The sequence below is a fragment of the Dipodomys merriami genome, unplaced genomic scaffold, assembly GCF_024711535.1.
Source record: "Dipodomys merriami isolate MVZ:Mamm:240054 unplaced genomic scaffold, mDipMer1.0.p SCAF_50, whole genome shotgun sequence".
NCBI lineage: Eukaryota > Metazoa > Chordata > Mammalia > Rodentia > Heteromyidae > Dipodomys > Dipodomys merriami.
Window position 1 is genome coordinate 8260123 of NW_027206069.1, and position 13173 is coordinate 8273295.

At 42.8% G+C, this 13173-nt stretch overlaps 1 protein-coding gene across 8 annotated transcripts in view; it reads right to left on the bottom strand.

The window, feature by feature from the left end:
* The window catches only part of Unc79 (unc-79 homolog, NALCN channel complex subunit), a 238323-nt gene that overhangs the window by 20452 nt on the left and 204698 nt on the right, over nt 1–13173 (bottom strand). For all 8 annotated transcript variants that reach the window (XM_069997680.1, XM_069997681.1, XM_069997678.1 and 5 more), the window contains one exon: nt 6792–6896. In XM_069997680.1, the coding sequence (XP_069853781.1) occupies nt 6792–6896 (105 nt within the window). The remainder of the gene's footprint in view (nt 1–6791; nt 6897–13173) is intronic.

A 13173-nucleotide genomic window follows, 5' to 3' on the forward strand; every position in this document is an offset into this window, starting at 1 on the left:
ATTTCATTAACATAGCTTAAATTCATTAGTGTTTACTTTTGGGATAGACTGGCCTAAATACACAAGATTCCCTAGTCACAATAGTTCATTCCTATCAGCCCAGAACCAGCTGAACATGCCCATTCTTACTTTGCCCAGAAATGTAAGTGGTAAGGAAATGGTACATTCAATCAAAGAAAACAGAAAAGGTGTCAGTATTGTCTGAGTTATTCTGGGGTCATTCCATTCATTCTGAAGCACTTCTCTACAGTTTCCTGTTGGTGCAGATTGTTAGATTTTCATGAATTCTATCATTACAGCATATACTCAGAGTCAAAACAGAAAAAAATCATCCTTAGAGTGAGCACTCTAACTAAAAGTGTTTCTTCCCTTCATGATGCTCCATGTCTTGCCTTTCCCCTCCCACTTCATTCATGGGCATCATCTGTGCTAAGGTAAGCCCTTAGGTAAGGTAAGGTAAACTCCTGCTCCCTGCGCCGGTGGGAATTCTCACACACTTCCACTGTCATGGTCAGTGCATTAGACTGAGTGACCCAAGAATCTGTTTCACAACCTGTAACAAGCTCTTCGGAAGAGCGCAGCCTCGATGAAACAGACACAGCATTAGCCAAGTGTCTGGCATCCCAGAGGACTCACGATGAATTTATGAAATGAAGAAATTAATCAGTTATGATGAGATCATAATGAGGATGGAATCTGCCAGATTATCATTTCATTTTCTTTATTACAGATTTGACAAGTGTTTCTTACTCAATAAGACATTCAGGATCTGGGAAGGTGGCTCAGTGGTAAAGTGCTTGCTTGCATGCATGAGGCCCTGGGTTTGATTCCTCAGTACCACATAAGCAAAAAAAGAAAAAAGCCGGAAGTGGCGCTGTGGCTCAAGTGGTAGAGCGCTAGCCTTGAGCTGAAGAGCTGAGTGACAGAGCCCAGGCCCCACAACCGCGCCCCCCCCCCCCCGCCAAAAAAAAGACATTCAGCTATTTATTTATGGTTTTTGGGAAGCAAGTTAGATAAAGTCTGCAAAGTTTGCCATGAACGATGATCTGTTTACTTTCTCTCTTTTGGTCTCTTACCAGTGGTCCCACAAACTTTGGGTTGTGAAACTCTTTCTATACAGAGTTTAGTCTCTGAAGAAGTTTCAACCATAATAGTGCTTCTTTCTCATTTATTTAGAAGACATGGGGAAGCTAGGTGGGTCAAAACTAAAAATGAATCTAGGCAGGCTTTGTCCCTCAAAAACTATAAACTGGGGTCATACAGAACATATTATGGAGGCTTGATTAGGAGCTCTGGGACAATGGAAGAGAAATGAGCAAAGTGCTGATTTCTGCTTAGACTCAAATCTAAGCAGTATTAATGGTCAGCAAGGTGAAGTTCTCAGCCAGAGGCCTTCTGAGACCAACTATTTGTCTTCAACTGTAAGTGGCGTGGCTGCTCATGAAACATATATAGCTGTAAGTAAGGAAGTTGATAAGAGGTCAGCCAGCAGAGCTGCTCTCAGTTTTACATGACAAGAAGTGCAACAGTCTTTGATGTGAATATTTTGTCATTTCCATTTGCCTCAAATACTATTACAGGAAGCAGAAGATACTGTTTGATCATTTACTCTGAATTGGCAAAGAAAGGAATATCTGGGAACATCATGGGACTATCTAAAAAAAACTCCATTATTTTATCCAGGTATACTTATGTCTTTTGTCTAATTTGGATTTATTTCTAATGAAATAAGAAAAGAAAAATACTCGGCTGGGAAAGTGGCTCAGTGGTGGAGTGCTTGCCTCGCATGCATGAGGCCCTGGGTTCAATTCCTCAGCACCACATAAACAGAAAAAGCTGGAAGTGGCACTGTGGCTCAAGTGGTAGAGTGCTAGCCTCGAGCTGAAGAGCTCAGGAACAGCACTCAGGCCCAGAGTTCAAGCCCCATGACCAACCAAAAATAAAAATGAAAAAGCAAAGAAAAATACTAAATCAGATTTAAAATGGTAAAGCCTTTGACTTTAGCTAAATCTTGTAGGTTAAAAGTGACACAAATAATATCTGACAGAAGAATAGAATGAGAAGAAGGAACATTCCCAACACAACCTTCTGGTACAAATGGCACAGTTCTCCTTCAAAACGTTATCTTCCAAAGCCATCCAAGTCTGCAAGCTCAGACAGACAACTTGTAACTATGTTCCAAAACTTCTATGTGGACACAGCATTAATATTGATTTCTCTATAACAGAAATGAGACTGCACAGCCAAAAGAGGCCACAGGGGGCATGGACATAAGAACCATGGGAGGTAAAGGGCTTAGAAGAACTTTAGGGACAGTTGAACACGCTAGGCTCTTCCAGCTATGCTTGCACATCTGGTGGTCCTTGGGAGTAAGCTAGGATTTATGAGAAGCAACAGTTCAACTTCTGGTATCTGGCTTCAGGAGGTGCTTTTGCCACATGCCGTACCCAGTGGAGACCAAGACACTGTGGGTGCACACTGTCAGTATGCTCAGTAGCCACCTACGGTGGTCAGGATCTGAGCCCAGATTCAAATGTCTGATTGGTGATGACGTTTATGATCAGAATGAAAAAAAATCACTTCCAAATTAATTTTACTCAAAAAGAAATACAGGTGTATGATTCTCTAAGAAAGTTCGTTATTCATTTTCATCCATGTACTTTAATCAGGTTTATTTTTACAGTATAGCTACAACTAAAACCTTAGTAAGTCTTTGTGTCTTCATTTAACTAGAGGTTCCAATGATGAACTTGGAAGAAGCACTTTTATAATTGTATAGAACTGCTCAAAGTGCAAAGCTATAACTCAAATGGGCGGACAATTACATTGCTGTTGAAGTAAAAAGTCTGTACTTTCACAGAGAAATCTGCCACTGAAATATGCACTTGTGTATGGGTACAAAAGAATACCGAAGTAACACGATATCCATTATGTGTCATTACTGAATTCTATCAAAATGATACCTAAAATAGTTTCTCTACTTTAGGTCCCACAGTGATCAGATCATTACTAACTCAACTAATACTCAAAATGCCACTCAACAGTGACTCTGTGAATTAAAAACAATGTCTGTACCTCTGCCATTTCTTTGTCTTCCAGCCCACAACTAACCTATTTTTAAAAGAAAGCATTTTGCCAACATGATTTCTCATAAGTTGAATATGCAGGTATATCCCACAGTGTGGGAAAGGTACATGCAAATTAGTAGTATATATACTCTTTTTTTTTGGGGGGGGGGTCCGGTCATAGGGCCTGAACTCTGGGCCTGGGCGCTGTCCCTCAGCTCTTCAGCTCAAGGCTAGCGCTCTACCACTTGAGCCACAGCGCCACTTCCAGCTTTTTTCTTTTTGCTTATGTGGTGCTGAGAAATCGAACCCAGGGCCTCAGGCATGCAAGGCAAGCACTCTACCACTGAGCCACCTTCCCAGCCCAGTATATTTACTCTTAAGACACAAGAGGAACCAAGGGAATTCATTTTGATTTGAAGTTAGTCTTTGTGATTTTCAATGGGTTATTATTGATCTAGTAGAATGCTTTCCTTTAATCTGTCTCAAGAACAATTACAGTAACAAATACATCAAGTATCTACAGTAAACCAGCAAAAGAGAATATTGCAAGCTAAGGGGAAAATGTCAATAAATTTGAATTAAAGTAATTTAACAATGCATCTGCCTCAAGTGCATAGGGAGAGGCATATCCTGACAGTTGGCAATTTTTTTTCCTTTTCTGTCTATTTGTTTCTATTTGTTTGGGAAAAAAAATCACATGAGTATTTAAAGCCACCTGATTTGCAAGTAAAAACAAACAGCAGAAGTCATGGTTAGACAATCATGATATATTTGGCTGGGGAATTTCCCATGATGCCAGGCCTCGAAGAAGAGTTTCTAGGAATTGAAAAATGACTGTTCTCTGCTACTGTCTTGAAATATTTAGAAATCATTTGTCCCTGCCCCACATTCCTGTGTAAATGTTTGGTAAACAACAAAGGTATGTTATAGCTAGGATAAGAAGAACGTGAAGGGCTCAGGGCTCGTTTCAGTAAACTCATCCATCTATTTACACAGGAAGTGCCCTAGTAGTTCCTAATCAGGTTCAAAAAATGACTGGACCCTATCATTGGAGAAACTGTAGCACCATGAGGGATTATCTATGGGAGTTCTTCTTCCCAATTATCCCTTCTTTTCTGTTTTTGCTTATTGTCTTTCAATCATGATCACAAATATCCATGAAGAAAGTTACTGTCTGGCTTTGACCACCATTCTGTCCTTACTGTGAGCTTGGTTACCCAAGTGCTGGGAGCTGGCCCTGTCCATCAGTAAGGTGAAAACTTCCCCACATGTCTAGCCTAGATTGCTAGGGAAGTTACTGAGATAGCAGGCCATCTCCTCCTCCGTTCTCCAGAGAACGGGCCTCAGCAGTCAAAGGCAAGAGTAAAGGGACTGGGAAACTGCAGAGAGATGAACTGCTCATAGAGAGAGAGATGCTGCATAGAAGTCCTCTCTCCATGGCTTGGGCAGGACCTCGGGAAGAAAAAGGGAACTGCTCATATAAGCGATGCCCCACATTCATTTCTCTTATTAGGAAAGGAAAGTATTTACCCTAAGAGCGGATGGACAAAGAATGTGTTATTACTTCAAAATGGCATAATGCTTCATATTTATTTTGTTAGAGAAAGTTGAAATTGTTTATAAAGTTGTTCTTCATGTGCTGGATCTCAGTGTCTCCAAAATACCTCTCTAACCTAAATCATTTTTTTTTTGTTTTGTTTTTGGTTCTTTGTGCTAGGGCCTAAACTCAGCACCTCATGCTCTTACTCTGCTTTCTTGTTCACAGCTGGAGCTCTGCCATGTGAGCCATGCCTCTAGTCTGGCATTTTGCTGGCTAATTGGAAACAGAATTCACAGACATTTCTGGCCAGGCTGGCTGGCTTTGAACTCTATCCTACAGGCTTCAGCCTCTTGAGTAGCTAGGGTTACAAGCATGAGTCAGTGGCACTCAGCCAACCTGAGTCATATATGTGTGGATATATATATATATATATATATATATATATATATATATATATCCACACATATATGTAACTATGTGTATATGTGTGTATATATACATATATGCATATATGCTGTTATTATTGTTCATAAAAGCTGAAATATAATCACAGTACTCAGGAGCCAGAGGCAGAAAGAAATCAAAAGGGAGGCTAGCCTGGGATACAAAAAGAGACCCTACCTCCAACCAACCAACCAACCAACCAACCAAAAACGATGAAAATGTTACATTGGAAATGGCAGATGAAAATTCATAAAATCCACTTAGAAGGGTCTACTTTTTGCTTTCTTTCCTCCTGAAGCGAATTTTATTGTTATTTAGTCACCTGACTTTGATGCAAAAATCATTGTTTTCGTGATTTTCCCTAAGTACGGGGTGATTTAAACTGTCCATGGTTCTTCTGTTATGGGGTGAGAAGTGCTTATTACAGCTGACTAACACACTTCACAGAAAACCAGCCTCCAGCCCTCACGGTGCGGAGTGCCAAGCCCCAGGCAGACCGGCCACGCCCGTGAACACACTTCACAGAAAACCAGCCTCCAGCCCTCACGGTGTGGCGTGCCAAGCCCCAGGCAGACCGGCCACGCCCGTGAACACACTTCACAGAAAACCAGCCTCCAGCCCTCACGGTGCGGAGTGCCACGCCCCAGGCAGACCGGCCACGCCCGTGAACACACTTCACAGAAAACCAGCCTCCAGCCCTCACGGTGTGGCGTGCCAAGCCCCAGGCAGACCGGCCACGCCCGTGAACACACTTCACAGAAAACCAGCCTCCAGCCCTCACGGTGTGGAGTGCCAAGCCCCAGGCAGACCGGCCACGCCCGTGTGCTCCGCTCAAGGTGGAGGGCAATTTCGGGAGTAAAGCATGGGCGCAGCTCCCAGGTGTAGGCTGTTGGGCCTACCCCTCCCGACTCCTTGAAGCCAGTCCACTTCTGGGCTGAACAACTACGGCAGGTAAAGTCATTTGCCTGCACCCACCAATCCCCTGTGACCCAGCTGGCACGCCATTTCCTTCAGGAAGTCTTTCCTAACTTCACCGTACTGGAGGTGGGAGTCTTCCTGCTCTCAACTGCCCCACGAGATTTTGTTTGCATCCCTTTCTCACGGTACTAGTCAGAGCCTGTCTCGAGTGATCCAACCCTGCGTGCCTGCCTTGCTGCTGAAGGGCTCCAGCTCCTCAGAAGCAACCTACATCCAAGAGCATCAGCAGTGACAATCCTCCAGAGTCTGGCCTGGATGTGTGCAAGCCCCTGGTCTCCATGGATCCACAGAAGCTGGCTCACACCTACCTCCTGCCCTGGCCTCAGCACACCTGACTGATACAGCACACCTGGCATAGCTCGGTACACTTGAAGGATACAGCCATCCACCATGGCCATCACAGATGCGGTGACTCAACCCTCAGCCTGCTGCCCCTCTTTTGACTCCCCTTTGTCTCCGCTGTGCTGAGAGAGCCATCACTGCACTACAAATCCCTTGAGGACAGAAATGTTCGTTTCAATCTTCTGTTCATACCTCACAGAACTATTCCACACAAGGAGAAACCTAACAACTGCTTTTTTCTTTTTTTGGCTCTTTTAGCTGGTGGAAGTGCTGAGTACCTTGTATTAGTTCGTTGCTCCTGTAACACTCACTATTTCTCCTCACTAGACATTATTTCTCATCACTAGGCCCATACCTCCCTTATTTGTTTTCCAAATATCTGTGATCTCATGAAAAGTTGTATAAACAGCATAGCTTACCTGGACAAGCAGAAGGAGATTTGTATCTGGCAAAGGGGACTTGAGCTTTAGGGCCTGTAGAAGTTCTAGAACAACACTACGAGACAAGTAGAATTTATCCCGTTCCTACATAAAAAACAAAATAGAAGAGGTAAGAATTCAAAAAATTCAGTTAGAGTAGATCATGTCAAAGGAGCTTCTAAAAATTCACAGGCCAAGAATTAAAAACAGTATTTTTAAGTGCAGTAAATTGTCTTGAAAAAGTCAAATTAAAGCTTAAAAAAGAATGAGACATTTTATACATTTAATGAGTCCACTGAAGCAATGAAGACATATAATTTATTAGTATGAAACAACAGACTATATCGTAAATATTAAAACTATAGGATTTGGTTCTTAGCCATCAGGACATTATCAAGCAAAACTAAAAGTACTTTTTTACTCAAAATGACTGAGAAAAATGTACAATGTTACAAAAAGTCTCCTTACCTCTATGTAGCTTATTTTGTCATGAGCCACTCCAAGCATACAGAAAAAGAAAGCACGACCTCTCCCCCACCTTCACTAAACAGCATTTTACCTTAATGGATTCATTCTATTTAAAATAATAAATAAACTATAGACACAGCTGAAGATGCCATAACGTGTTCTTTCCTCCTTTCCTCCCTTCCTTGAAATAACCACAATTCTGCATCTATGGCTTATTATTTCATGTATGTTTTTGCACCTTCCTACACACGTATGCCTTCATTATAGCACACTGTCCTATTTAGTTTTCTTCACCTTTCTACAATGTTTCTCAATTCAACATTTAATAATATTTCACAGAATCAGTCCTTCTGCCGAGGCATATTAGACTGATTTCAACATAATGGGCGTATTTTATTGTCCAAGTTTACCTGTGAGTTATTTTTCCTTCATAGCCTAGCCAAAAGTGTGTGAGTCTCCCTGGAGTCATGCACCTTCCAATATGGCAGCTCAGCCTGTCAGCACATCTTCCAGACTGATAAACATTCCAGCTCAAATCCAGCATTTAGTGCAAGGCTCACGACTCTACAGTACTGAGTGCTCCGAGATTCTGTATTAATTCTTCTCTATCTGGTTAGCATTTTGGTGCTTGTAAGAAGTTTAACAGAAAATACTGGTGTGTGTGTGTGTGTGTGTGTGTGTGTGTGTGTGTGTGTGTGTGTGTGTGTGTGTGTGTGTGTGTGTGTGTGTGTGTGTGTGTGTGTGTGTGTGTGTGTGTGTGTGTGTGTGTGTGTGTGTGTGTGTGTGTGTGTGTGTGTGTGTGTATGGTCATGGGGCTTGAACTCTGGACCTAGGCGCTGTCCCTGAGCCCTTCAGCTCAAGGCAAGCACTCTACCACTTGAGCCACAGTGCCACTTCTGGTTTTCTGGTGGTTTATTGGAGATAAGAGTTTCATGGACTTTTCTGCCAGGCTCGCTTGAACCATGATCCTCAGATCTCAGACTCCTTAGTAGCTAGGATTACAGGCGTGAGCAACTGGCATCTGGCTACTGTTTACTTTTTATTTAGCTTTTGAAAGGTTAATGAGAAAGACAGATTCAAATTATTTCTCTTACTGATGTCAGAAGAGAAAATCCACAATTTTTATTGGTATTATTATAAATTCACAAATTGCTTTGAGGAGATAAGCTGTCTTTGTTATTTATACCATGTCCTCAGCCTTGAAAATGAGGTTTGTCTCCATTATTTAGTGTGCTTGAGTGTTACTCAATAAAAATTTCCAGTTATCTCTGTAACATTCTTGCAAATTTTTGTTAGGTTTATTTTTTGTTGCCACAATAAGTAATATTTTAGAAGTACATTTTACAATAATTTGTAGCTGAATTTAAAACAAATGATTTGGTTATACTTATCTAGCATCTTCGTTGAAGTCTCTTTTAAGTTCTAAAAATGTATCTATAGATTCCTTCTGGTTTATTTCTAACCACATCTGTGAAAAATGACACTTGTATTTTTCCTTTGTAATCCTCATACCTTAGTGTCCTGTCTTGCTGAACTCAGTAGAGCCTCTAGCACCAGAAGAACAGAAGCAGTGACCTTGGGGAACCTGTGTTACTTATGATTTGACATGTACCATTAAATACAATGCTTGCTAGAGGCTTCTAGTAGAGCTTTTGTCAAAGACGTTCTCAAGTTTGATGAGTTCATGTCAAATTAACAAAGAATGCTTTATTTTTTTGTATCTGCTAAAATAACAACTGTAGTTTAACCTTTTAACCTGGTAACATTAATAGGTTTTCTAATATTTACATTTCAAGAAAATTGGGTCATGAGGTTCTATTTTCAATGCATTGATTTGCTTTTAACTATTTCTTATATTTTTCATTATCATATGAGAAAGAAATATTATGGAGTGAAACTTTCTATAAATAATAATTTTGGGAGGGGGGACCAAGATGGTGAAGGGACAGTAGGGAAACGCCACAGCTCTCTCCAACCAAAAAGAGAGTTCGAGTTCCAATGCTTAATTTCCCCAAGAGACTGACAACAACCAAAAGACCCAGAGAAAAACAAGAGGTGGAAAAAAACAAAAAGGAAAAGGAAGAATTTCAGAACAAAGGAGCGTGAAGACCCCTCCCTCAACCTTTACTGACTGCAGGGCAACGCCAGCCCGGCCCCGTCAGGGGCTGCCAGAGTCTCCAGAGACACAAGGGGTTGTCTGCAGATCACCTATGCAGAAGATGCCTGAGGGACCTCAGTGTCGGACCTGCTGATTGCCCTGAACAGAGAAACCTCCAGGCTGGGAGCCTGCACAAAGATCCAACCCCACCCCTCACTCTCTGAGCAGAGGGCCTCCATCCTGCCAAGGCCACTCAGCCCCACGGCAGGAAACCCAGAACTACACGGGTCGCCCACAGAACGCCAGAGCAGAAGACCTGCAAGGTACTGGTGCTGATTCAGAGAGCACAAATAAAGACAAACCCCAGCACTCAGAACCTGAATGGAGACCCCTTCCCTACCCCTCAGCCGGAGGCTGGAGGCTGGAGGCCCATCCCTGGCGCGGACCTGAACAGCATCAACAGAGACAGAGGAGAAACACACAGAGCCACCACGGCCTGGCCCAGGCCTCAAGCATCGCAACTGAACTCTGATTGCAGCGGCAACCAGCAACCTACATAGCACAGAAACAACAACTAGCTCCAGGGTGAGTACCCCGCAGGGGACAGTGTATCCCTCAAGGGAGACCAGAGCTGGTGGGAACTCCCAGACCTTGACCGAAACCCCTACCCCAACACCTGGACTACAGGACCCACTAAAACTGGGAAATATTCTAGAGTTCCACTAGCCCGTGGAACACACCCAGCCAGCCAGGCTAGATCAAGGGCACCCCTGGAAAGGGAACTGAAACACCCAAGCCAGGAACAGTGCCCCTGGGTCACAACAGCCAACAGTGGAAGAAACTTGAACTGTGTACTCCAGGCTGTGTAACCTAGGTGGGATACACAGCAGCACAGTTCCAACTAGCATGCCCCAGGCCAGGGACCAGGAGCCAGGACCAGGCCTGGGGATCCGGTGCCTGAGCAACACAACCAACTCCTCCGGGTTGAAGTCAGAAGCTGAGCATATGCCTCAGCAGAGGGAGTAAAACAGGGAACTGCACCCCCTGGGAATCACCCCGTGACAGCAAAAGACCTGGGTGTCCAGGGCAAGAGAACCAAAAGCCCAAACCCCACCAGAACCCGACCCATATATCCCAGGCCAGGAACTGGACAACTCAGGCCATAGCACCTGATAATAGGCAGGTAGGCAGGAGCTCAGGCTGGTAAGGTGGCTCAGCAGTAGAGTGCTTGCCTTGTGTACATGAGGCACTGGATCTGATTCCTCAGCACCACATAATCAGAAAGGTCCAGAAATGGCACTGTGGCTCAAATGGTAGGGGGCCAGCCTTGAGCTGAAGAGCTAAGGGACAGCGCCCAGGCCCAGAGTTCAGGCCCACAACCGGCCAAAAACAACAACAACAACAACAACAAAAAACCATCAAGAGCCCATAGCAGACTCCAGCAACTAGGAGAGCACATCCAGCACACCAGATCTCACTAAGAGCACGCGTAGGAGTAAACAGGAGCAGTCTAGGCCACTCAGTCCTTCTAAAGGCAGGAACTGCCAGTGATCTACAGCAGAGAGCCGAGAGTCCTACGTGGGTCAGACCAGCAGCTGGAGGTTGACCCCCCAACAGAACTGAGACCAGGTACAGACTCTCTCCGGCAGCCCAGAAACAGCAACCAAGCGAAGACAGACACCTATTGACCAAAATTTCCCTGAACCCCCATGCGAAAATCACAGAGAAAAATTACAAGGTTTATCAACACCCAGGATAGCAAGCTACCCCCAAAAACCAGCAGCCACCCAGGGGAGAGCCCCAGTGGGAGCAAAGCAGGAATGGAAGACAAAAGAATGGAAGACAAAAGCTACATCCAAGAGATGCTGAAGGCAATGACTCAAGAATTAAAGTGAGAAATAGACCAGAAATTTAAAAAACACAGGACGAACTATTGAAAGACATGCAGGGTCTCAAACAGGAGGTGCACGCAAAAATAGAGGCAGTACACACCTCACTAAGAGGTGAGATTAGTACTTTGAGAACCAACATCGAATCCATAAATGAGTCCATTTCCTCCATGCAAACCACAATGGAAGCCACTAGAGTGAATGAAATGGAATGTAGAGTGTCAGATACAGAAGACAGAATACACCAACTGGACCAAAAAGTCACATATATGGAAAAATCACTTAAATTATGCCAAAGGGAAATCCAAGAGCAAGTGGATAGTGCCAAGAAATTTAACCTTCATATAATTGGAGTGGACGAAGCTGAGGAATATCAAAGCAAGGGAATGCAACACATATTCAACAAGATTACCAATGAAAATCTGCCCCATCTTAAAAAAGAACATCTTACCTACATAACAGAAGCATATAGAACACCTAACAAGCAGGATCCCAGGAGAAACACTTCTAGACACATTATAGTAAAAATGATAGATCTGAATAATAAGGAAACAATCTTGCATGCAGCAAAAACGAAGGAGCTACACTACAATGGGAAAAAAATCAGAATCACTGCAGATTTCTCCACACAGATAGTGAATGCAAGAAAGGCCTGGGAAAGTACCATGCGAGCCCTGAGAACCAATAACTGCCAGCCCAGACTGATATACTCGGCAAAGCTAGCATTCACATTCGATGGAGAATTGAAAAATTCTAATAATAAAGAAAAACTAAATGAATTAATAAACAATAAACCAGCATTACAAAGAATACTAAGAGGGGGAACACAACCTGAAGAAGGCAACCAGGAACAGGGACAGGCATTAATAGAATTCTAACTGAGCAAGCACAGGAGGAAAGGAAAGAAGAAAACCTTAAAGAAACAGGGAATGACAGGGACCACAATGCAACTCTCTATATTATCTCTTAATATTAACGGTCTTAATTCACCAATCAAAAGAAAAAGAACTCCAGATTGGATCAGAAAACATGACCCATCCATCTGTTGCCTTCAGGAGACCCACCTCTCAGCCAAACATACAAACATACTCAGAGTGAAGGGTTGGAAAAGGATCTACCAATCAAATGCCCCCAGTAAGAAAGCAGGAGTAGCTATCCTGATATCTACAAAATAAACTTTTCATTAAAATCAATACAAAAAGACAAGGAAGGACACTGCATATTAATACAGGGAACAATCCAAGAGAAGGATATTACCATTATCAACTTATACTCCCCAAACATTGGAGCACCCAAATATGTTAAGCAAATACTCTCAAACTTACAGAATAAAATAGATCCCAATATGATAATACTAGGAGAATTAACACCCCACTCTCACCAAAGGACAGGTCTACCAACCAGAGGATTGGCAAAGAAGCTACCGAATTAAGTGAGGCCATACTTCAAGCAGAACTAACACATCTACTGAGTATTTCACCCTAAAACAACACAGTACACATTCTTCTCAGCATCTCATTGAACTTTCTCCAAAATAGACCATATCATAGTTCATATAAGGAACTTAAGCAAATACAAGGGATTGACATAATGCCCTGTATCCTATCCGACCACAGTGGAATCAAGCTACTTCTCAGTAACAAAGCATACTGCAGAAATTACTCAAATACATGGAAATTGAACAGCACAGTTTAAGCAACACCTGGGTAACAGAAGAAATTAGAGAAGAAATTTAAAAGTTCCTACAATTCAATGAAAATGAAGTACATCACAAAGAAACTTGTGGGACACAGCAAAAGCAGTCCTGAGGGGCAAATTTATCACCCTCAGTGCCCACATCAAGAAAATAGAGACAGACCAAGTAAATAATCTGATGTTGCAATTCAAACAGCTAGAAAAACATGAAAAAATGGAACCTAAAGTTACT